Source organism: Copadichromis virginalis, linkage group LG22, assembly GCF_057382275.1.
Source record: "Copadichromis virginalis isolate Kocher_CV1m ecotype Utaka linkage group LG22, C_Virginalis_male_GT1.1, whole genome shotgun sequence".
NCBI classification, from domain to species: domain Eukaryota; kingdom Metazoa; phylum Chordata; class Actinopteri; order Cichliformes; family Cichlidae; genus Copadichromis; species Copadichromis virginalis.
In genome coordinates, this window is record NC_140638.1 from 25,251,352 (window position 1) to 25,275,282 (window position 23,931).

General features: G+C 41.1%; 3 protein-coding genes across 3 annotated transcripts; all 3 read right to left on the reverse strand.

Annotated features, from left to right (window-relative positions):
- Window positions 1-401: 401 nt before the first annotated feature.
- txnl4a (thioredoxin-like 4A) lies at window positions 402-4,397 on the reverse strand. Its single transcript, XM_085446519.1, has 4 exons — window positions 4,230-4,397; window positions 3,835-4,014; window positions 2,510-2,613; window positions 402-914 (listed from the first exon to the last, which is right to left on the reverse strand). The coding sequence occupies exons 2-4, from the start codon at window positions 3,985-3,987 to the stop codon at window positions 743-745; spliced, it is 429 nt and encodes a 142-aa protein (XP_085302645.1). The 5' UTR covers window positions 3,988-4,014; window positions 4,230-4,397; the 3' UTR covers window positions 402-742.
- Window positions 4,398-6,513: 2,116 nt separating this feature from the next.
- Window positions 6,514-13,897, reverse strand: LOC146683438 (E3 ubiquitin-protein ligase znrf2-like). The gene is made up of 4 exons (XM_085447009.1): window positions 12,445-13,897; window positions 10,914-11,009; window positions 9,612-9,717; window positions 6,514-7,509 (listed from the first exon to the last, which is right to left on the reverse strand). Exons 1-4 carry the CDS (start codon window positions 12,749-12,751, stop codon window positions 7,452-7,454), a joined length of 567 nt encoding a protein of 188 aa, XP_085303135.1. The 5' UTR covers window positions 12,752-13,897; the 3' UTR covers window positions 6,514-7,451.
- Window positions 13,898-13,966: 69 nt separating this feature from the next.
- mturn (maturin, neural progenitor differentiation regulator homolog (Xenopus)) lies at window positions 13,967-22,098 on the reverse strand. Its single transcript, XM_085447010.1, has 3 exons — window positions 21,488-22,098; window positions 17,348-17,470; window positions 13,967-15,419 (listed from the first exon to the last, which is right to left on the reverse strand). Exons 1-3 carry the CDS (start codon window positions 21,644-21,646, stop codon window positions 15,312-15,314), a joined length of 390 nt encoding a protein of 129 aa, XP_085303136.1. The 5' UTR covers window positions 21,647-22,098; the 3' UTR covers window positions 13,967-15,311.
- Between the last annotated feature and the right edge of the window lie 1,833 nt (window positions 22,099-23,931).

Consider the following 23,931-nt stretch of genomic DNA (forward strand, 5'->3'; position numbering starts at 1 on the left):
TATTTACTTATGTGTTTATTGCCTGTGGACCCAACTAGGTCGGGAAATACTGAGATTAGATTTCAACATGAGGACACAGAAAAACGTAGTTTTTTTGTCTGTGAAGGTTCTCAGTCATCCAGGTCATCGTAGTGTAAGGAGCTTGGAAAGAAAAGCTCCAAGCTCCTTAGGCATTTTTTAAATTCCTGTTCTCCGTCTAGCGTGGTCATCAGAGCTAAAACTCTAATTAGACAAAATCTAACTCAAAGCCATTCAACAAGCTATCAACACATTACTTAGAAGCTCATTTGTCTCTACCCATCTTGCAGCCACTGTGTGGCTGTGGTCCTCCTTACAGGAAGGAAAAAAAGCATAAAATAAATAAACTTTACCAGCCACAGAAACTTTACTCAGGAAAAAAATCTCAGTAAAAATCCAGGTTTATTACAACTTTTAAATATATGGGCCGTGTACACTGTGTGTGATCTGTTCAGTTCATTTCACACAAGAAAATTTTAAAAAAGCACAATAATCAGTTCATTAAGGAACCGAGTTAAACTGATACCCACACACAAAAACCCCAAATGGCACAAAGTAACAAATACACAACCAATAACAACAATATCGTCCTCTTTCACTGGCAAAAAGAAAATACTGGAAAAGAAAATCCTCGACTTCTGAAATTTGTAGTCTCTGTCCAAAACAGCAGGGATGGAAAAAAAAGAGAACTCCAACAAAAAGGAGAAGAGAAGTAAAAGAAGAATCAATATCTGTATTTTGTAGAGTAATCCTTGGGAGACACTACCAGACCTCGGCCTTTTCTTGCTCCTCGATACACAGTTTCAATAATGTCTATCATCTCCTGCTTGTCCTCCATTGTCCAGTTGATCTTGTTGTTGTTACCAGTGCCCAAATCAATCATGATGTGTTTGTTCCTGAAAATGGGATGAAATGAAGTTTGATGTCAAGTTCCTTTAAATCACATTTAAATACTAAAAACTGGGTTTCTATCTGTGTTCTAATGTGGAAAACAGATTAAAACTAAAAATTGAAGTTGTTGTTTTTTTTCCTTTTGAAATTTCAGTGACATAATGTGAATTATTACGAGTGTTCTTCTTTTAATTTTTATAATTATGGTCTTCAGTCAAAAACAAATAACTGTCCATCTGTCTAGTTTGATACAGCCAATCACAATCATGAGGAAGACTGCTGATAGATGATGCTCCTGATGATGATCAGAGCATAAACTATAGGAATACAACCAGCTGGCAGCCAGGTGAGTCGACTTGCCTTCAGCTTTTGACAAAGGCTACGTCCACACGTACACGGGTATTTTTGAAAACGGAGATTTTCCGTTTTCATTTTAAAAAATAATCCCGTCCACACGTAAAGGCAGAAATGAAGGAAAACGCTGCTATGAACATGCCAAAGCAACAGGTGGCGATATATTCCTGACCGTGTAGAAATGTTGGCCAATCAGAAGTCTAGAAGCCTCGGTGGGAAAAAGTAAACAAAGCTGGGGCATAGAAGCAGAACCGAGTCGTATGTGTGGAGGGACAGTAACTGTGTGTGTATGTAAGCATTTAAACACTGCAGAGAGTAGAATTAACAGTAACAGTATTGTAGAAATTCATTTCACCGAAACAATAACGTGGCGCACAGTGTGACGTCAAAAAAGGCGCACACCTTTGACGCTGCGTTTTCTCCGTTTTTCTCGTCCACACGTAAATGCAAAAACTGAGTTTTCAAAAATATCCACCCTGGCTGGAATTTTAAAAAATCTCCGATTTCAGTGACCGAAAACGGCGTTTACGTGTGGACGAAAGGTGCAAACGCATAGAAAAATCTGCGTCTTCAAAAATACCCGGGTACGTGTGGACGTAGCCTAAGACTCATTCAAACTGATGGCAACATGCTGGCAACCTGTCTGCATTTACAAATTAGACAGCACGTATTTACAAACATACGGCAATCTCTCAGAGTGTGACTGCTCATTCAAGTCGAACAGCAACTGTTTGCATAAAGGTTGCCTCCCATCAGGTACCTTGTCGCCTTACAATCAAAAAGTGATTGCTTGTTCTGCGGGGACAGCTGCGTTAAGATAAGCGTGTCCAGTGTTTCGGTTAAGTTTTCTCGGGACCGTCATGCATGAGATGTGTCCTCTTGTTCGAAGTATTCCCAGAGTATGTTAACTTCTTTATTAAAATATCAGTATCTGGTGTTTTCCCCCACGCACCCTCATACCTTTCTAGTAGAGTCTTCTGGTCTGTTTATTTAATGTGTTGTGAGGTTGATGTGAAGCAGAGTCCAGGAGAGCACAGCTGAGCACTTTTAGTGTTGAAAGAAGTGGATTGTACACTTCATTTATGTAAGGATAATGACTGCACTCACTTATCAAGAAAAAAAGATTTTGCAGTTTTGTTAATCTGATTAGCTTTAATAATGAATAACCTGAGTGCCTTTCAGCAATGCCAGTCTACTAAATAACAACAACAGTGACAGAATGCAGAGCTGGCACTGACAGCCTCACCTGAAGAAGAACATGACAGTGCAGGGGTCGTACAACTCGTACATCTTGTTGAAATCTGGTACTTCCGTGATGTCCACCAGGTAAATGACTGCAAAATTCTTAACCTGTCAAGGCACAGATATAAAAACCATGAGTTCAGAAAAACAAAGTAAATACAGACACACACAAAAAAAAAAAGAAGAAAAGTGTTGCTCTTATGGGTAGCAAGGTTACATCTGGAAAATCATCAACAAATTGCTACCTCAGAGCCAAATCCTCTAGCAAAAGCCTTGGTTGTACAATCAGCAATAATCTTCCATGACCAGTCAATGTAGTACGGAGCCTCCGGGCCCCTTTAAGAGGCATTAAAAAGTCTCAAAGAAAAAAAAATCTGGGTGGGTTTAAATAAATAAATAAATACTAAACAGGGGCGCTGGTTTAGCTCTGTTGGTAAGCAGGCCTGTGGCCAGATAGCAGCAGGCCTGGGTTCCAGTCTGACCTGTGGCCCTTTGCTGCATGTCCACTTTCCTGTCTAGCGATCTGTCTCTATCCATTAAAGGCTAAAAGGCCAAAAAAAACAAAACTAAATTTAATCTATGGGAGAATTCAGTAATATTGAATCAAACTGCACTGACACTGCAGTTATCATAGCGAAAATGTAGCTAAGTGCACTTTTTTCCCCTCTTCTTGACTTGTTGTATCCATAACACTGCTCTCAAGGAGTGACCCAGAAACATGGGTGAAGTTGGCTCTCTGAACTGAGTAATTAATAAAGTCACACTGTCTTTTATGGCTACTTTTCCCTCCGGGTTTTGAGTTTACAAGTGAAAGAATAAAAACTGTTGCCACACTGACTAACATATATCAGCAAATTACTGGAGGTAACTTGCTGAAACTCAAAGACTTGGGAAAAACCTGAACCATGAAAACAAACAAAATTACCAAAACAAAGACGACTCAGGAGAGGGAGGGGGGGGGGAAGTGCCAGCATTACATTTGTATAAATTATAGGCTCTACAAAATTTCACCTCTTAAGTTGAAATTAACAGTAAGAGAAAGACTTGCATTTAGAATGATTATTTGCAGGATAGAAAAATCACTACATCCCAGAATAAGACCCCACCAAAGATGCTGAGCATATATTTTCAATTTGTAAGTTTTTATGTCTTATTTAAATGTTACAATAAATGGTAAAATAGTCCACGTATTGACCTTAAAGTATATTAAATTTTATCAGCTTAACACTCAGGTAATATTACATTAAACCCCCACAAATAGCGCCCTCTACAGGAGTTCAGATAAGAAACATAAGCTAGCAAACAGTGGCCTTTTTAAACTACTCAGACCTTTTCCGCGATGCTGTAAAGAACTTCGTCCATCTTCATACATGTCGGGTCCCAATCGTGTCCGAAACGGATAACCAGGACTCGGTCCTCCTCAGACAGGATGGCTTGGTCGACCTGCCAGCCGTTGTGGAGATGTGGTAGCATGTACGACATGTTGATCCAAAGTTGTTGATTCCTAAGCTGCAAATAAATACGTTTCATTACAACAGTAGCAAATGTGTAATATATTATAAATTACATCCAATAAAACCTCTGCGTTTGTTCGTGTTAGTCATAACAGGCAGTAAGCCTGCTGCTAACGGGGCAGTCTGGGTTGAGGTTAGCAAGGAAAAATCTGGAAGGAGAAATAGTGAGCCCTGCATGAAAAGAAGTGAACAAAATTCGGAAACACTCACCTAAAAATGTAAATAAATCCGTGTTATTGGGCCACGTATGTGGTAAAAACGCAATTCGCAACTCTAAGAAAGAGAAACTTTGTTGAATAATACAGCCGCTGTGTACTTTGTCGCAGAAGGTTCGCTTCTAGGCGCGTGGCGTCATCAAGTCAGCGCCAGACGTGTTTACGTCACGTCCGTGTGTACGTTTTAGTCAGATGCAGCCAGATTTTAAGTTTTTCCTTAGTGAATTATACTGTAAGACGTCCTGACCCTATAGTTTAGACCCTATACTTTAGGTAACCTCTGATTTTCATTTATGAGACTTCCAAAATCAGATTTCAGGAAATCTTTCCTTTCCACCTGCAACATGGAAGAATTTTCTTAATATTAACTGGAAGCAGGGGCATTTCCGGGATTCTTTTTTTAATGGGGTGGCACAGGGGGTTGGTGGGGTGTGGGAGTCATAGGAATTCAGAAAATCCAATCCGAGACAACTTGTCACTTGTTTCTACGTCTTTCTTTTCAGGTAATTTTAGGGTTTCCACACCTGCCAAACCTCGATGTAGCCAAAGTCACCCATCTACAATTTAGACAACAGCAAATACAGCCACATTTTTACTGCCTTTGTTAAGTTTAAAAAAAAAAAAAAAGAATAATAATATAACATGAGTTTTAATTAGTTGTCAAAAATACAGAGAGCTACTTTTTATTTTTGTTTAGAGTACCTTTCAGAGCCTGTACTTTTTTTTTAAACTTTTGAGTAAGGACATTGAATGAGTATGTTAATATTTACTAGAGCATTTTTAAATACAACTATCTGTATTTCTACTTAAGTAATGAATGTGTGTGAAGAAGAGGAGCAAACAAATTTCAGATAAGTCAGAGCCACCCCACTCCTATAGCCCCGCCCCATCTGGAAGAACTTTTGGTCTTTACCAGTGATTGTAGAAGACAGGTTTATACTGTGGTTGCAGTGAAAAACATTACACAGTTACAGGTCCCTGCACAAAAGTACTTTCAGACAAATAAGGTTCAGATGAGCTTCATTTAAGGTGATTTACCCAGTGAAACATTTCTATAAAGGTTTGAGAATGACATAGTACTGTGGGCTAATTACTGAAACTTGTTCCCATCTATTTTGGTCTTATCTTGATATCTTGATGCATGCTCAATCATCCGGGTAAGTAAATCCCAAAGGCTGATTCTGTGTATCTGGACGTAGCGTTTTCAGTGGGAGAAACATTTCATCACTCATCCAAGTAACTTCTTCAATCTCAGCTGACTGCAGGATTCCCCAATCTTATAAACAGTTCATTGTATAACAACTGAAACTAGCACCACTGAAGGGACAATGGGTGGGAGGTCAGTTCCTTGATCATTAATATGCAAACAACTACTGATCAAAGACCACTGATCAATGGCCATGAGTAGAGAGTTGATAGAGAGCTGAGACTGAAGAAGTCACTTGGATGAGTGACGAAATGTTTCTCCCACTGAAAACTCTACGTCCAGATGAACAGAATCAACCTTTGGGATCTATTTTGGTCCTTTCATTTTACACATGGGCTGTGAAAAGGTGTTTATGTTTCATAGTTGATAACATTTTATTAGATTTAATTTTTATTATTATAGTAACATTACATTTGGTTACTGTTTAATGTGACTAAGGCACAGCTGCATTTTATCTACTTTATTACATCATATCAAATGCTCCTCCTTGAAAATGTATCCAAAAGTTGATTGCAACACAAGTATAAACCATTAACTCACCGAATGTGTTTGATTGAACTTAGATCGATAGATAGAGGTATACATGCATACAGTAGTATGTGGATTCGTTTTTTGGACTCACGTAAGGAGACTTTCAGGATTCCTAGAACTTTGTTTTAAAGCTGTCTAATCTTGGTGGAGGTAAACTACTATCATCAGCAAGTATTGTCATATTTTAATTTGTTGTCCTTTGCCCTCATATGAAAATACCTTCTCTGGCACGCATACATTTCATTACCAAACACTCTGTAACCAATGAAAAGATTGCAAGTCCTCAGACAAACAAATAACTCCTGGCTCTTCATGCCTCTGCTCACTGACTTCTAAACAGGTATCACACATCATCCCTGCATTTTTTAAGCTGCTAGTTTTAGTACTTACTGTCAAAAGTAATGGTGCCATTAAGATTTTAATTTTTCTCAACAATTAAAACAACAAAATAATGTTTGCGGGATAAACTGCAGATGTTATGTAATACCTTTGCGTGATTGTAAGTAAGTACAGCTGTCGGTTGGAAAGAATGCAAACTTCACACTTTATACGACTTTTTAATTGGAGGACGAGTGTAAAGACACAAATGTACATTAACAGTTCTCATGCAGGAAAAAGACACAAAGACAAAACATTTATTGTTGTGCAACTCATCACAGTACAAACAGAAAGAACATTGACTGAAAAGGTTCAAAGGTTATAGAAAAACTTTCCAGTCTATCACATAGCAGCACATTATGGCACTTTTTAGAGAGAGAGAGAAAGAGAGAGAGCGAGCATGAATCACCATTAGATATGTTACAACCCAACTTTAAAAAACAAAACAAAAAAAACCCACAACTAAACTACGCAATCACAGTAATGTGGTTCTAAATGGCCGAGTGGTAATCGTCCAACTATTTCACGTTAGACTGCTTGGTCTATGACACATGATTGTTTACCAAACAATATCAACAGCCTATTTTGCAATAACATTGAAATCTGCTTCCTTACGTCAACACTGCAATCATCCCTTAAAGCTGATAAAGACATTTTTCTCCTCCCCAGTCCCTGTGGCTGCTTTTCATATTGCACAACATCAGCCTTCTCATCGTCTCTCTCCACAGTCTGTTGGCCTCCGTCCCTCCTGAAGAGATGTCAGTCTTAGAAGTCCTCTCCTATAAAAACCACGCCCAGCTCAACAAAAAAAAAAACAAATCAAAAACACAGCCCAGCTCATGAATCTTCTTTAGGCCAGTAGGTGACACGAGGGATGTCACATATTTTGAAATGACTCCACCGGTGCGGCTCCTTGAACATTTCACTTCACCTAAGGAGGCATATCCAAAGTCCATGAGGCAATGTGAAAACTCTGCACACAATAATGTCTTATAATCCCTGAGGAGCGCTGATGCGTGACTGGAAAAGACAGTGTTGGGATGAGGTCAGGGCACACAGTCGATCCCAGTGATGTACTGTGGTAGTGGACATTTGCAGCTCCTAGTCGCTGGGATGTTCCGGGCAGGAGCGATTCACCTCAAACCACGCGTCTATACACCTGCAACAGTAACAAGGAGGCTTGATTCAAACGGAGCTGGAAACATATTTAGTGTTTGTGAACACAACAAATGGAACCAGCTCGAAGTAAAAAAACAAAAACAAAATATTTTTATGTATATTTTAATTTGTATATTTTTTAAGTTAAAAATGGAAAATAAAATATTATCACAACAATTATGAAGAACTTATTCACTTATGCCAATGTGCTTGTGTATCGTTTTGTTCCTCTCACTGATTATTATTTTTTAGGATCTATATGGAAAAGCTGTAATTCTTGTTCTTAGAACCAATGAGGTTAATGTAAATATTATGCTTGTTTCAACTCCACATTTTTATTCTGGGACTCCTCTAGTGTATCTTGGCATTGCTCCCAGTCAAAACACTTGGCCTTATCTCAGATTGTTATGCGGCCCCCTAGTCCAGCCTCTGCATGGAACAGCTCATGCTATCCCCAGGCTTCCTTCAGGCCCCACTTCACTGAAAGTTTTCCCGATTGGTCACCTTCTGAAAGCCTGCAGAGGGGACAGCACCCAGTCGCTGTTGGCACTGTTTATTCCTCTCGCTGGCTTAAAGGTTCCTAAACAAAACTGTAGCACTACTAACTAAATTCCCATTCCTGATTGGGAATGGGGCTTTCTCACGACCTTCTGTACACGTTTGAGCCCAGATCTGATCTGAGCACCTGCACCAACAAAGGGAACAGCAGGATCTCTCTGTACATATTACAGCCTTTACATGCTAACTGTGGGACATACATAGCTCTACAGCTGATGATAGGTGTCCATCTAAGAAAAGTGCTAACATGCAGATTAAAAAGAAAAGAGCCTGTTGTTAGGAAATGTCAATATGAAATAGTGAAAACATTTGTATAGTGTTTCCTTGTAACATCTGCTTTTTGAATGCTTTAATGCATTAAATGCTTATAAAACCACCAAAGCGGACTGATCAGTGAGGGATATTCTGCTAAGGTTGGTGACAAGTTAGCATCATTTTGTTCGAAAAGTGAAAAACAGCTAGCCTGGTTTTAGTCCAACCTAACAAAAGAACACACACAACGCACACCAAAACAATCGCACTGAGACCCGTGGAGGTCCACCTCCAAACAAACTCCACAGCGGTTAGTTTATGGTGTGATCCCAGCAAACTACAAGGTGTATGCTGCAGGTTTGAGTTAAATGCTTTCTTGTAGCCAGGTAGGTTTTGCATTCTGGGATGCTGCAAGGTACCATAAATGTCCAAAGTACACAAACGCAGGGTTTGGGTTAGCAACTAGCTGTGAAATTAATGTAAATTCTTCATGTTATCCACAAGACCACAACACAGCACCTTCTTCCAGTATTTACTATTCTTGCTCCAGACCTTTTTGTTGTGATGTATTTTAGTTCAGAGTTTGCTTTGAGTTTTTCTTTGTGAAAACAAACCAAACCACAGGAAAAAGCTACAAGTTTCCAAACTTATCAACTGATTTGGATCAGATCGAACGAACTATAGGTGCAGGAACGCACCTTACATATCACCAGACTAGCTGCAAGTAATAGTTTCATAATTTTATGATTTCTGCGAGAAAACTAAGAATGCTTTCCATTTACAGGATCTTTTTCTTTTAATCTGACAGGTTCAAACTTGTCGGTGCTATATAATCAAATAGACCAGGTAATGGTAAAAGCTAGAAAGAAAGAAAAATTAAGATTACACTATCTTATCTTAAAGATTAGAAGCAGGGTGAAATTGCTAGACTGGCTGCTAGCCACTATTACGTAACTACTTATGTCTTAGTTTTTTGAAAATGCATAGACAATAAGAGGTGCAGTATTTTACAGGATGCATTAAAGTTTCACAGCCTGTTTTTAAACTGCTTTCTGTATTTTTTTTCTAAGCTGGCTTTACATTAATGTAGTCTATAGGTTTAAACATGAGTGCTTTATTATCTTCCCATCTAACAACAACAACAACAACAACAAATGGCCTTTTGAGCATTAATTGGTATGTTTATTTATATTGTGCATATACGTACTACAGGTTTAAAATTAGAGGTATGCATTAGTCAAAGTATTTCCAGCTGATTCTGTTTATCTGTGTGTGTTTGTGCACATTAGCTACCCTTTATGGTAGATGCAGAGGCAAGGCAGTCTGGCAATGGTGTCTCCTTGCTCCAGCTCGTCTAAACAGATGGCACATTCCCCAGAGTCTCTGGACAGGATGTCCTCTGAGAAAGACAATACAAACACAGACCAAATGAGCAAAAAGCTGCCTCGCACACCAAATCGAATCTTCACTTCACCGAATCCCGCACAACCATCTGTTTAACCTTTGATACCAGAATACCTGCTATCATCTGTGCGGAAATGTGCTGCTTTTTGGGCTGAATGTAATTTCACTTTTTATTCTCCAGTTCCTCTGTATGAAAATGTGAAGGTGTAGTTTAATAATGGAGGTGAAAACTAAACACCAGTACATTACAGCTTTTTGCACCAATAAATTGCTACTTACACAGTAATGACCATTACAATAATTATATTTCAGTGGTTTCTAATGTCAGAATTAAAAATGAGGAAAAATAACGACAAACAAGATAAAGCTTAGACATCACATGATGATTAAATTTCTAAAATTGAAAAATATTTTGACATTTATTCGAGGAAAATTGATATTTTGATTCTAGCTATTTGTCGATCTATCATTAGGATTATCTCAGCATTTATAATTGTCGCAAAATGAAACTGAAAAAAAAAACTGAAGACAACGTGGGAGAAACACCCTTCAACCATGTTACGAATGTTGGCGTGGCATAGGTTGTCCACCAGGGGGCACTCTAATACTTGAAACGGGACAATTATCCGAGAGGCGTTGGGCAAGGGAAAACAAGTAATTGGCGACTTGTAAAAATAAAGCAAGATTATTTTTAAATCGCATTGTCATTTTGTCTTTGTAAGAACTTAAAACAAAAGAAACAACAAATATTATGGAAATCTTTTTGTGTGCCTATTTATCGGGATTTTAAATCACCAAATATCGGCATTGGTCTGACAGTCTTATCAGTCAGGCTCTAGCGCTTATATTTATAGTACAAAAAGATTTATTTTAAAAAGGTAAAAACAGGGGCACTGGTTTAGCTCAGTGGGCTTTTAGGCAACCATACGCATGGTTTCCACCGTAAATATCAGTTAGCTGTAACCACAGAAGCCAGGGCCGTTACAGTAACCTTTAGAACAGCTGTACATCAGTGCAGCAGGTTGAGACCTTAAACGACTACAGCATTTTATTACAATGTAGAATTGCTACATTACTTAAGGACACAATTTTAATGATCTTGCTTTGTCACGTGCAGTTTCATTTAATAATTAGCAGTGGGCAACAAAATAACAGTCTTGAAGACGTTCAGAATCTCCCCCTCAGTCTTACTGTTGTAGGTGAGGCGCGTCTTGCTGAAACACATGAGCAGGTGCTTCTCGATTTCATCCGACGCCATGAACTTGGAGCAAACGGGACAGTGGAAGCCTGGAGGGGAAAAAACGCAAAGAGAAAACATTAAGGGACCCTGATGTGGCAGTGCACCGCTCATAACCTCATATTGATATGTACACATGGCAGGACGTGGGACTGTTGGCTTGTGCTTAATCTTGTGACCTACGGGACCTTTTGACTGCACGAACTCAAATCTCCCATAAACTAACAATCTGCTTACCTCACACAGTTTGCAGATGTCACTGCAGCGCTGCAAACTTACTGCAAGCGCACACTTAAACACAGATGTGATCTTTACTGCAAAAGCATCTATAAAACATGCGATTGGCCGATCGCTTGCTTCCTTCTGACCCCCTGTATCTGCACAGCTGCACAAAGATTAATAGGCCAAGAACCGCTCGACGTTAGATAAGCTTACCTCCAGGCCTGAGATAAAGTCTCAGACCTGCAGAGTTCCAGTCATGTGGTTCTCGTGAGTGAAGATTATTGATGGTGCGATTAATGATTACATTTCCTCATCGGGGGAATTATATGCCGGTAAGGAAAAAGGAAGAGAAGAGGGCAGGAACACAGCTGGATATGGAGATCATGTCACAACTTTTTAGGCCTCTAACAAAAAACCTAGAAAACTCAATTCAACCTGTGCTTAAACAGCTTTTGAGCTGTCAGCAACACTGGTGTTTAAAGGCTCTCTGAATGTTACGTTATGTTAGTTTGACTCCCGCTTTTGTTGCAGGTTGGGCCCAGTGAGACACCCCTTCAGTTGAGAAACAGCAAGACCTGCGGATTCAGGAAGTTTGTTGTGTGTGTGTGTGCAAGTGTGTGTTTCTGTCAAGCAATATGTAACCAGCAGGAAGCTCTTATCTGCTGACCTACATAGTGCACTACTCTTCCCTCTCATAGCCAGAGTGACAAAACAGGCTGGTGTTGCAAAACAAAGAAGCAGTAGAAGAAGAAAGAGCCCCCCCAACAAAAAAAAAAAGGAAAAAAAAGACAGCGTGGTGCAGCAGAGCCACCTGTGGCTGGAATAAAAGTGCAGAAGTGCAAAACAAAGGGCTCAGTCATCAGACGGCCTTAACCATATGCCAGGTATCGCATGTCAAATGGAAAAATAATAAGTAACTCTGACACCAAAATTACACATACAACTTTGGAGATGAAACTGAGAAATAATGATAGGGTACCTTACATTAAATAGAAATTTAAGTCATAATAACGTAGCTCGGATATGCAGTGTGGGCAGTTGTGTGCTGCAGGATTTTAAATGTTGATTAGAATCGTTAGAATAATGAGTGGTAATATCAGAGAAGGCGAAATGCACTGCATAAAACGATATTAAAGCTATACTGACACTGCGGAAGTGCACCTCGAGTACAAAGAGGAAATCAGTGCATTAAAAATCCAAGTGTGCACTGAGCAATAATGGGCCTGGGCTCTCCAGGTGTACTTTTATAAATTTGCGCCTTACCCCCGAGCAGGCGTGAGGACAGTTCGGCCGGCAGGGACCCTATAAGCAGCCGGTGTCCCTCTGGGGGCAGCTGGCCCTCATCGTCACCATCTGTGCCGTCGAGGCTCTGGTTGCCGCCGGCCGGTATGTTGAGCCCAGAATTTGTTGGCCCTCCACTCGTGAACCGGATTCTTGGGCCATCGGGTCCATTTGTGTACCTGAACCCCGCAAACCTTTCTCCTCTGCTGGAATTTCCAGATGGAAGATCGGAGCTGGAATAAGCTCGAGTTCTGCTGTCAAACACAGGGCTGCTCTGCTTGGCCCCCATACTGCCGCAAGTTTTAGGGGTTTTGTTTGTCAGTGCGTTTTTCTTTCTTAAAGAAGTTTTTTTTAGCCACGACACATGATCACAGCGAGCCCCGGAGAGTCGAAAACAACAAAGGAAATGCAGCCAAACAAGTATGCAGCGATACAGCCGAGGTTATTCAACATGTCAAAGTTTCACAGTGCGCACTGTGCGTAAAGTGCGCACTCACTGACGCAAAACTTCCTTTCCAAAGGTTCTTTTTTTCTTTTTCCTCTTCGTTTCAAAGTCCTCCCCCTTTGTTCCAACAACAGATGTATTAAAAAAAAAAGAGAGAGAGAAAATCTCTTAAGTAACAAGGTTTGTGTTTCTTCGCTTTAGCCGAGAACACACGCACAAGCGTTGACCCCAAAGCTCGTCTGGTTTCAAGTTTGTTTTTGTGTTCAACTGTGGTGTCTGGAAAGAAAAATATAAGCAGGGATTTCCCTCCTCTTCCGGTAAGCCAACGCTGTCAGCCGTAATCAACTCCACCGAACACAGTACGTTTTCTTTCAAAGTAAAAGCATCCAATTGTTCAATTTGACAGATAGTGATTCCTTTTATTTACTCTATGAAGGTTGTACACAAGTTGTGTGCCACGCTTTGCAGCAGCTTAATTTATTACATGAAGTTGAGTGACACACAACTGACCCAATAAGAAGTACAGTACCTGCCGTCAAAGGGGGAATTACCAGGATTGTAACTACTGAATTTTATTGCTGCGTGTATTTTTGCTGGAAATTTCACTTCTAGGGGTATTATTTTGAAAAGTAGCATTTTACTGTCATAGTTTGTCCAGCTGATGTTAGATTTTAAACAATTTCATTCACTGTTGAGCAGTTTTTGTGGGTAAGCTCATATTTTCCTCCTATGTGAAATCTTAACCAGAAAAATACACAACCCTGCCTCTATAACTGTTACAAATACTCAAATGTATCCTATAAATGTGCACGTGGTGACAAGACAGAAAAAGGCACCTTTGCAATGACTTCTGTGCTTTTAATTTGAATACTAAACCACTACTTCCTGTCAGCGATTCCTTTTTCAGTCCGAAGCTTAACTCGGCCCTGAGTGGCTGCGTGACGTCAACCCCAGTAACACCAGCAGGCCTTTGGCACAGCAGCAGGTCACCAGTCCACTCTGATATGAAATGCCCTCCATATTTGTTTGAGATTAAAGAAAAAAACAGCTGTCGGGACACTCTGTTCACACTGTTTATTGACCAGTTTCACACACATGAGGACAAACAAAAGATACACTGAATGAGGAACGCCCAGGCAACAAAGAAGACAAAACTGTACAAGCAAAAAAAAGTAAATGGGTAAAAGGTCTGAAAGAGTCTTGCATGTAGATCTAGTGGTTGAAGGCAGCTGTGGGTGGGCGTGGGTGGCCTGATGCGTTGCAGTGCATCAGGTGTGACACTACAATACTGAGGTTAGAAAGTAACAAGGCTAAGCTGAGGGTGGCTAACAACAAATATGTTCCCCCTTCCCTGTGATACCACTCAGGGGTCTGGGTGTGTGCCCTTATTACATTTATGATGATGTACAAGCTTTAAAGAAGGTATCTCCTCAGATGCTGCCAAGAAAAGAGGGCAAAGTGTGAACCACCAACAACCAGGAAGACTACTGGATACAAGAACTTGGAAGGGGGCAGTCTGGGACACCCAGTCTGGGTAAGGGCTTATCAAGCTGCAGCATGGGTCATAGCTGTGACGGTCATACCATAATTACATGATTAAAACATCCTCATAAAGTGACTTGAAAGTCTTTTGAGGTGTGCTGCATTTGGAAACATTAACACAAACACACCTTGGGGATGGGGGTGGGTGGGGGGGGGAAAGGTTCCATGCTACTGTAAAGCTGCGCACTTTGATTTCCACGCGAGGAGCGACTGTAAAACGTCTTTAAAACGGTTTCCTATATGACTTCTCTAAGCGTGTGTTTAAAACAGGGAAGGGTCTGAGAGCCGTTTTTCAGTTCCCTCCCTCTTTCCCTCCATGAGGTGGAAAATGAACTTTGCTAGAGCGCCGATTGCCTCATGTTGCCACAAACCGTTAGTTTTCACCCCTGCGTATGTCAGGTAAAGAAAGCAGGCTATCTGCAACATTCATCTCCCCGTTTGAGAGGGGGTTGGTGGTGGGGGGGAGTGGGTATTGCGGTAACATCTGACTGTATTCCTGCGTAAGAAACAGCTGAGGCTGATGTAATACTGCTGTGCTGTGGAACTTTAACTAACCAGATGGTGAATGATTGAGATACTTGCATTGTACATGGCTACTGCTCACGTAGCCTCCAAATTTTTGTGTAAGTGTGTTCATTTTATTTTGAGAGGCGAAGGGGAGGGGGCTGAAAAAAAGTGCCGCAGCGTGCACTCTTTGGGAAGCAAAGCCACTGAGACATTCAAGAACATGGCGGTGCAATTTTTTTGTTTTGTTTTGTTTTTTTGTTTTTTTTAAAGCAAGTTCACTTTAAATATGTACGAATGTGTGTCATTAGGTGATTGGGCTTAATGTGTTGAGGCCCGGGCTTCTCCTTGGGCATTATCACTGCTGGCTGACCCCCATCTGCTGGTGGTCGGGCCCGGGTTCCCCCTCCATGTCAGCGTGGTAATGCTCAAAACTGTCGTCCTCTAAGTCTGGGAGACCCAGCAGCTAACAGAGACAGGGAGGAAGAGAATGCAGTGTTAGACCATGAAGTGTGTTTACGTTGTCTCTCTCTCTTTTTTGCTAACTAACATCACAAAGCAAACAAACTCAGTGTCTTTCAGAAGAAGCCTTTATGTCAGCGGTCTAGTTTCTCTCTCTTCCACTAAATAAACAATCCTTCCAATTCTGCTCAGTTATTCCTTGATTCACTGCTGAAAAACACACCTTGCAGTGGGAGCGTTATATAATATGATACCCTTATCACGTCTGTGCAGTTACAGCCAGAAGGCAGTGAGCTCAGTTTAGCATAAAGACTGGAAACAGCAGGAACAGCCCAACTCTACCTCGAAACAAGTAACACATTATGTAAAGCTTTTTTTGGAAACTAAACATTTTTCATTTCTTTGACTTTTTCTCCAGTTGTGACTTGATACAAAACGCCTTTTTCTCTTGTGTAACTTACTATCATCTAAATGTGTCTCCAAGCCTCACCAGTTTCAGGTTTGTAGAGTTATTTATTAACATTGATTAAAATATTATAAAATTAAACATTTTCATGCAGTTTTTTTTACATACACTTTTTTAAAAAAGGCAAAAAATGTCCTGGTAATATTCTGCTAGTACATTATCCATTTTTTTACGCAGGCTTCCATAAATGGTAAATGTTAAATTCAATGTGTGGAATAGAATACGTGAAAATATCCGTAAAAAATTAAAACGGTACATTGTACTGTACCTTTACAGATATTCTTACTGTGTAAGTACGGTGTAAAGCGTTAAATTTAGCGACAGCTGTTCAAATGAAATTCACCTGATTGATATACACTCAGTTTAATCCAAATTTATTTTCTTTCATGATTAATTATTTGAATAAATCTTTGATTTGATATATTTCAGATGCATTTTACACAAAATTATTGCTTCACATTTGTGACGGCAAAGAAGCGCTGTCGCTAAGAGTAGTGAAACTTGCAATACTTAAGTAAATAGATAAATGGATTTTTGTTTTTGTGATGATAACCTCCAAGCAGTAACAGCCCGATCCGGCGGGGAGGTGTGGGAAGCCAGATCGGGCGCCCCCCTTCCAGCTCTCCTATCTTGTCCCTCTTGTCTTACTTCTCTCCATCACCTTTTCTATCCCTTTAAAGAAGTTAGGCTCTATAAATGCTAAAGAGTTAAGTATTATTTCTCAGTTGCAGTGAATAGATAGGATAAAATAAACTGTAGGAAACTAAAAAGAAGAAGGAATAAGACAAATAACAATTTCACATAAACCAGTGACACACTCCTGATCAACCCTGGCAGGGCCTCCTTGGATGAGGGTGTCTAGTGATAATGGCCGAAACACCCGATGAATCCAAGGTCCACTACTGACGATGTGTCCCAAATCTTAATACGATAACCTAGATCAGATCTCTAATCCCCCCCAAAAAATGGCAGGTTAGCTTGGGTAAAAGACCGAAAGTTGAGGCACACAACGATGTGTGCTGCTGGTAAAGTTTCTGGGCTGCCTTTCCTCATAACAGCCATCCCTCAAGATTCTCACCATTTAAAGCAAAGCAGTATTAGGAACTACAACATCTAGTCCTTTTACTGAATGATTTTTAAAAACTGATTACTGCTTGTTACACCTTTTAAATATGTTATTTACCAAAAAACTGCTTCAGATTTACATTTGGGGAAATAAAGATCATTTCTCTTATTCCTGAGAGACAAGAAAATTGCACAAATGCACAAAATCCTCGAGTGATAAACAAGCCAACAGTGAAATGTCTGATTTCTAAGAGTATGTGTTGTGATGATTTTGAGAGAGAACAGAATTTTTCAGGACTGCAAAAGACGCAGCAAACAGAGCCGTGGCTGATGCAGTGTGTTGGGTACAAAAACCAAAAGTGAAACGCGACCCCGGGAACATCCCCGCTTCTGTTCCTTACAGGCCTGAAGGATGTGAAGACTTTCTCCAGCACCTCCAGCAGAGTCTTCTTCCCGCAGGATGAGATGTAGTCCTGGGCCAGCTGGAGGAAGGGAAGGCAGTCCTCGCTCTCACTCCACACATGCTGCACACACAGATCATGAAAATCTTTCAATTTCTGTCCATGCACTTTAAACACAATAGAGCACATGATGTAACAGTGTCACACTTCCTCCACTGGTGTAGCCTCATGTGGGCTGTACACAACTTAATTAATGGATAAGTGAGCAAAACTGAGTCACAGGAGATTCAGCACAGGAAAAAAAAACAGAGCAATGCAACTAAATCTGAGAAAGACATGTTGTCATGATCTTTGTGTTGATACACGGTCTGTTGTTTTAATCCTCAGTGTTTCTTTTGCTTTTTGGGGGGATTTTTACTTCCTCACACTGCTTCAGTAATGTTGAGGTTCAGACTTTACATCATGACCGATTTTGTGTTTTACCGCATGGTCAGTGTGTTTGGGATCAGTGCCAAGCTTCAGATATGTTTTACATACAGTTTATTTGGTATTTTATGTTAAATAAAAATCTCACTGTGCTTTTTTGTTTTCACAATTCCATCAGTTTTGACAAGATCCCAAACACCACTGGCTGAAATGATGCACCACATCATGACGGAGCCTCCACCGTGTTTCACAGATGGCCGCAGATGCTCACTGTTGTGCCGCTCTCATGACTTCCTCCAGGCTGCTAGCAACAAACTGCCTAAAGATGCCATTTAAAATTGGTTCTTTGCTAAGTGTCCTGTCACATGTAGGGGTGACACTGGTTTGTCCTTTGAGTTAGGTTCTGTTTTTGATGCTCAGTGTTAAAAACATACCTCTGAAAATGAAACACGGACTGGACTGAAAGTGAGTAAAAAAGCAGCTGAGGTCCAAAGAAATCCTGGAGAACTGCTACTCAAGATCACATTAAAACATTTTTGGCTCCTAAAAAGCAAAATGTAATCAGATGAGGGTGGCTTGAGGCTTTTGTACAGACTTCTTGAGATCAGACTACTACACAATTCCCATCTCTGTGAATTAGATACAATCTTCTTAGACAATAAAATGGTAAATGGCCTGCATTTGTATAGCGCTTTTCTAGTCCCTAAGGACCCCAAAGCGCTTCACACTACATTCAGTCATTCACACATTCACACACACATTCATACACTGGCGATGGCAAGCTACAATAAAGACAATAACTGCCTTACATTGTCTGTATTTTAGGTCAAAACGCACAAACCACAGGTGCAGTTTCGAGTCGGGATCAGTTTACAGCGTGGGCTGACAGTTTAGGCACACCTCAATGGAAATGGAAGCGAGTGTGTTTATGGTCAGCACAAAAGCACGGTGAATTATCACCATGTAAATCTGATACATCAGATGTACGAGTTCCACGCTGATTAAAATCAGCTTCCTCATGAGCACATACTGTCGGCCACCTCAAAGCCTTTACAGGAATTGTTAGATAAATACTGATGACAAAGCCCATTGGAGCTGCTCTATTTGGCTCATGTTTATAGTTATAGTTTAATTAGAGTCTAAAGGCCACTGTGTTAAGTTATGTATTAGGCAATGTCGTCCGCTAAACCAAATCAAATGTGCAGAATGACATGGCAAAAAAGGAGCAGATGCAAAACAAACACAAAAAGTTGTTTTACATGCAGCCGTGAGGCTTTGTTGGTTGGTTGGTTATTGCAGCATTTGTGGTACAGTGATCATCGTTATCCTAACATCCTGGGGAAAAAGACAATGAAATTTAATCTCAGTTGAAAACTGAAATCCCTTGAGTACTTCATTATACTGCGTCATCTGTTGATTAGTCCCTTAAAATCTCATCAAAAACTATCTTAATGTCATCACTGCTGATGATTCAGTGAAAATTCAAGATAAGAACTGCAAGAGTCAAGAGAGAGAGCGATTCATGTGAAATGGTGCGAAACAGCCCAGGAGGGGGGAATGGGACGGACTCTCACATCAGCCAGCGTCTCCACTGAAACAGCTGACCCCACCCACCAAGCACAGCTGTGTGCGTGACTCTGTAATTGATTGTACGGCAGCTACAGCTCTGATAAGCAGAGGGGCGTCTGTGGAGTCACGTGGAACGTTCAATTCTTCTTGTTTTTCAGCAGCTGAACGCCACAACGGGTGATGTGGATTGCTAAAAACAAACACTACTGTATCATATCCAGAGGGAAATTACAGGGAAGGAAACAAATTATCCTTATGGTTATTGTTATGGTGCAGCTAGGTGACAAGATGATGCCCTGCATGTGTGTGTGTGTGTGTGTGTGTGTGTGTGTGTGTGTGTGTGTGTGTGTGTGTGTGTGTGTGTGTGTGTGTGTGTGCGTGGGAGAGAGAGAGAATCAGAGAAAAACAGCATGTGAGACGTCCTGCTCATAGCAGTATTGATCGCGGGGAGAGTAACTAGATCTCAAGAGTCCTGCAGAGAGACAGAGAGTTATTCAAGCTTATTTAAATGTGCATAGCAGACGCTGAACTGTTAGTGTGTGTGTGTGTGTGTGTGTGTGTGTGTGTGTGTTAAAAACAGAGAGAGAGAGTGGCAGGCCTGCAGCAGTTGGCGAGCACCAGATTAAAAAGCTGTAGAAAACTGTGAGCTGAGAGAGAAACAGAGAGAAAAAAGGAAGTTGGTGCTAAAAGACATCGAGTCACATGATGCATTTAAGCACCTGCGCTTTATGTGTGTCTGTGTGTGTCAGAGAGACTGGGTAATTAATTGTGCAGCAGCTATAAACGTCACAGTTTCTTCACGCACAGCTATGGAAAACCCCGGCTCTAATGCTGCTCTCCTGTCTGCAGGATAGTCCAGACGATGCTTGCAAACACACACAACGCAGACAGGGACATAATGTGATATTGACCGAGCAGACGCCCTGGCTCCTGGGTCATCACCATCTGCTCCCCGCCCTGTTGGCCCCTGTCACTGAGCAGGAGGAGCGAGGAGGGCGGGCCTGGCCTCTGGGGCTTTAGGAGTCATAACGCCACCACTGCAGCACACTGATATATGATACAGCTATGCTTCAAGACAGCATGTGGCTGATCACAGCAGCGCTGGAGCTACAAAGACACTGAGCTCACAGCATAGCTGCAGTGTGGTTGGAGGTTTGGGGCTTTTAATGAGCCCATCTAGTTTCTTTAGAGTGGTTAGTGCACGCTGTTTTTAAAGCAGAGTCTCTTGTTTAGCAGGGGCGTATCCAGGATTTTTAAAAATGTGGTGGCACGGGGGCCAAACGAGTCACGGCGGCCCCATCAAAAAATGGCAGTTGCTTCGAAGCACAACATTCAACTGCAAAGAAACTGAGCTAAAAATTTCTCACTCTTGTCTTATTTTTAAGTTCACTTTTGAAAAGTAATGAAGAGAAGGAAGGATGGGTGGTTCTTCAACCACGCCCCTTTTATTTAGGACCTTTTCAGAGAAAACACCAGGAATCAGTGTTTCATAGCAGTCACAGCTGTTTGGATTATCTTCTAAGGAGGCACATTTAGTCAAAGTAAATCAAGTGTTAGAAATAAAACATCAACTGGTAAACTTTGCCGTCTCTAGACAAACATTTCTAATAAGAGTAGGCTTAACCTGAAACCCAGCAGCAATAACTCTTTCAAAATAAAGGCATGATGGCAAAAATGTAAAATATTTTTTGCATTTGTGACAACAAGCACTGGCCTTTAAAGTTTTTCAAGTAATAAAATTGCCTTCAAATAAGGGGAAAACATAAACGCTCGAAATAGGAAGCTTTTATTTTTATTTCTAAATCAATTTCAATTTAGAAATAAAAATGAACTGTTTAGTGTCGCAAAATCCACATGATGGCGACGGCTTTTATTATGAAAGTCATAAGGCTTTCCTGTTTTGTGCCCATAGCAGAGTTGATTATATGTTGGATAAATAAGCAACATATACACTTTGAGGGGAAAGAAGGGCGGTTGGAGGAGGGGTGGGTGAGGTGCACCCAAACTGAAATGACATCATCCCCTCCTCTCCTCTCCCACATCCATCAGCTAGAAAACCCGGGCCGAACGCACCTCCAGCCGAACCTCGACACACCTAGGAGAGAGCGCGCAGAGACGAGGCCTTGCAGGAGATCGAGCACTTACAAAGCTGTCGGTGCCGCCGGGACACAGCACGTAGAAAGAGACGCCGGGCTCTGCGTAAAAGTCCAGCCGCCTCTCGTCGTCCTCCTCGGCGAAGATGAGGTCGAAGGGGTTACCGGAGCACCACTTCTCCGCCGCCTCCACCAGATGCTTGAACTCCATCCTCTGTTATCCGCTCTGCGGTGTCCCTGGTGTCTCTGTCTCTTTGGCCGTCGCGGCGATGATGCTCAAGACGCAAAATAGGCCTAACAGCTGATTTGCCCGCAGCATCAGCAGCCTCCACTATACCGCATCTCCCTCAGTGCGCCTTCTGCATGGCCCGGGAATAAAGATAACGCTGTTGGCGCACACAGCCTAGCGGGGTCTGGCGCTCATCCGTGCTCAGAACCCCATTCCTCTCTTCCTCCTCACGTTATGAAATCAGCCCTTCGGTCGCATGCATGCATACGCAGGAGGACGCTGGAGAAAACGCGATGACGACGAGTGGAGCCGGGCAGCCGTCCATAACGGAGACGGTATAAGCCTAACCCTAACTTTCTCACTGCTGGCACAGGAGGAGGACAACGCCAGCGAAGCGTTTAACCTGCTCTCATCACCCACAGAGCTGAGATCATGCGACAGCCTGCAAGTCCTGCCATACTTCCATATGAAAGAGTGTGAGGTCATCATATATTAATGGGCCATTGCTGCCATGACACAGTTACTGGTTTCTAGTGTGCAAGCAATAAAAACACAGACACACACACATTTTCTCCGGTTTTCCATCCAAACAGACTTCCAATTTTCGACATTATGCCAACTGCATCTCTTCTGAAGGCCACCTGATGTGACCGAAAGCACGTGAGCGCCCGTCATCTTAAAACGGGGTCAATTGTTAGATTTATGTCCCACCATGAAGTGGTATGTCCTCCCGAGACCCAGCCTATTCATTTATGTCCTCTGTAATGGACATTTGCTTTTGGGTCTATATTTTTTTGACTTATTTGAGCTACCGTACCAGGTCCTGATATTGATGCTCAATAGTGAGCTTAGGTGGCCTGTTTTAGCTCCAAAGAGGCAGGAAATCACAAGTTAAACTGAAAAATGCTTTATTTAAATAATGGAAATAGCTCACCTGATACAGACTCAATGCTGACTCATTTTTGCATTAAAAATGATTAAGCCATAATTATCACATTTGTTCATTTCACAATATCTGTTTTAGACAAAGGGAACTGTATGTGTCAGTCAAACTCAAAAAGAGCCACAAAATAAATAACCTGTTAAAAGTCAGCATGTCTTACATAGTAAGCACTGATCTTGCTATAATAATAAGCTGAAATAAGCACTATATCAGCTTTACTGGCAGCCAAAATAAGTGTAAAATATTTCCAAACTGTTCCATTTTCTTCTCTGTTTACTGATGACCCTTAAAAACTATACTGGCATGTAGCCCACACAGTACTGGGAACCACTCTTCTGCATAAACAGTGTGTCTACAGTGTTTCCATTAATCCAGCCCGCTTCCATTAGTGCCCCCCGCCGCCCAGTCTGACTCTGCCTGCTCCGTGTACGGAGTCCTCACCAACAGGGGGCGAGCGACACCCGTGAAACCAGTAACTGTTGTACCTCCCATAATGGGCTATGTCAAGTTGGAACGGGTCTAAGAGGAAGTCTGTTTGAGATAAAAGAATAATATTGGGGAAATTTGGTAGATTGCGACAAAAAACAATTATTTATATTTGTTTTAAAATTGACATGACCGAATATTATCAGCACATGGCTTACTTCAAATCCCACCTGTAGCATCCTGCTAATCTGATTCAGTCAGTAATGTTAAATAAATACAAAACATATTCAGTGATAAACTAATATTACAGTATGGGGATGTATCTGCAGGGTGTGGTTTGAAAGAATAAGTGAATAATAATAAATGAATAGATATAACACCACTGGATTACTGCAGATCATATCAGTGGGAATGTAACTTTCCTACACTGACTCTACTTGATATAGATTGTTTATTCAAATTCAAATATCCAGCAGATCATTTTAAAAAATAAGTATTCCTCCAGTCATAACCATAAATCAATTAATAAAATAATTAAATTATATTAAAAAAAAAAATAGGGATAAAAACATTTAAAGATAGCAGAGGATAAAAGACTGTGGCAGTACCAGAAGTGTGAGTGAGAGAAGATGATTTGAGGGCTGCAAAGGTCCGCCCGGACTGCAGCATGGTGAGGAGAGCATTCTGCTCCTCTACCCAACCAGTAGGCTGTGGCGAGGATGTCTAATCTAACTATCAATTCAAATACTGTACTTTGTACTCTGTATCATTTGTTCAGTGCCTGGTCTTTGTAGATCAGTTGTGTTATGACAAGCCAGGGATTTTAAACATATTTTATTTCATGGGCAAAGGTGAGCAGATCAATCCAAATATTAATAGTATCAATAACAATGCTGGT

Bases quoted from the DNA above. Each gene is read 5' to 3' on its own strand.
- mturn (XM_085447010.1), bottom strand. From the start codon at position 21,646: ATGGAGTTCAAGCATCTGGTGGAGGCGGCGGAGAAGTGGTGCTCCGGT. The intron at 17,471-21,487 runs GTAAGTGCTCGA...CTGTGTGTGCAG, and splicing joins CCGGCGGCACCGACAGCTTT to CATGTGTGGAGTGAGAGCGA. The intron at 15,420-17,347 runs GTAAGGAACAGA...TGTCTCTGTTAG, and splicing joins TCTTCACATCCTTCAGGCCT to CTGCTGGGTCTCCCAGACTT.
- txnl4a (XM_085446519.1), bottom strand. From the start codon at position 3,987: ATGTCGTACATGCTACCACATCTCCACAACGGCTGGCAGGTCGACCAA. The intron at 2,614-3,834 runs GTCTGAGTAGTT...GTGCCTTGACAG, and splicing joins TTTACAGCATCGCGGAAAAG to GTTAAGAATTTTGCAGTCAT. The intron at 915-2,509 runs GTGAGGCTGTCA...TCCCATTTTCAG, and splicing joins ACTGTCATGTTCTTCTTCAG to GAACAAACACATCATGATTG.
- LOC146683438 (XM_085447009.1), bottom strand. From the start codon at position 12,751: ATGGGGGCCAAGCAGAGCAGCCCTGTGTTTGACAGCAGAACTCGAGCT. The intron at 11,010-12,444 runs GTAAGGCGCAAA...TTTCCCCTCCAG, and splicing joins GTCCTCACGCCTGCTCGGGG to GCTTCCACTGTCCCGTTTGC. The intron at 7,510-9,611 runs GTAGCTAATGTG...TTACTGTTGCAG, and splicing joins CTCTGCATCTACCATAAAGG to GTGTATAGACGCGTGGTTTG.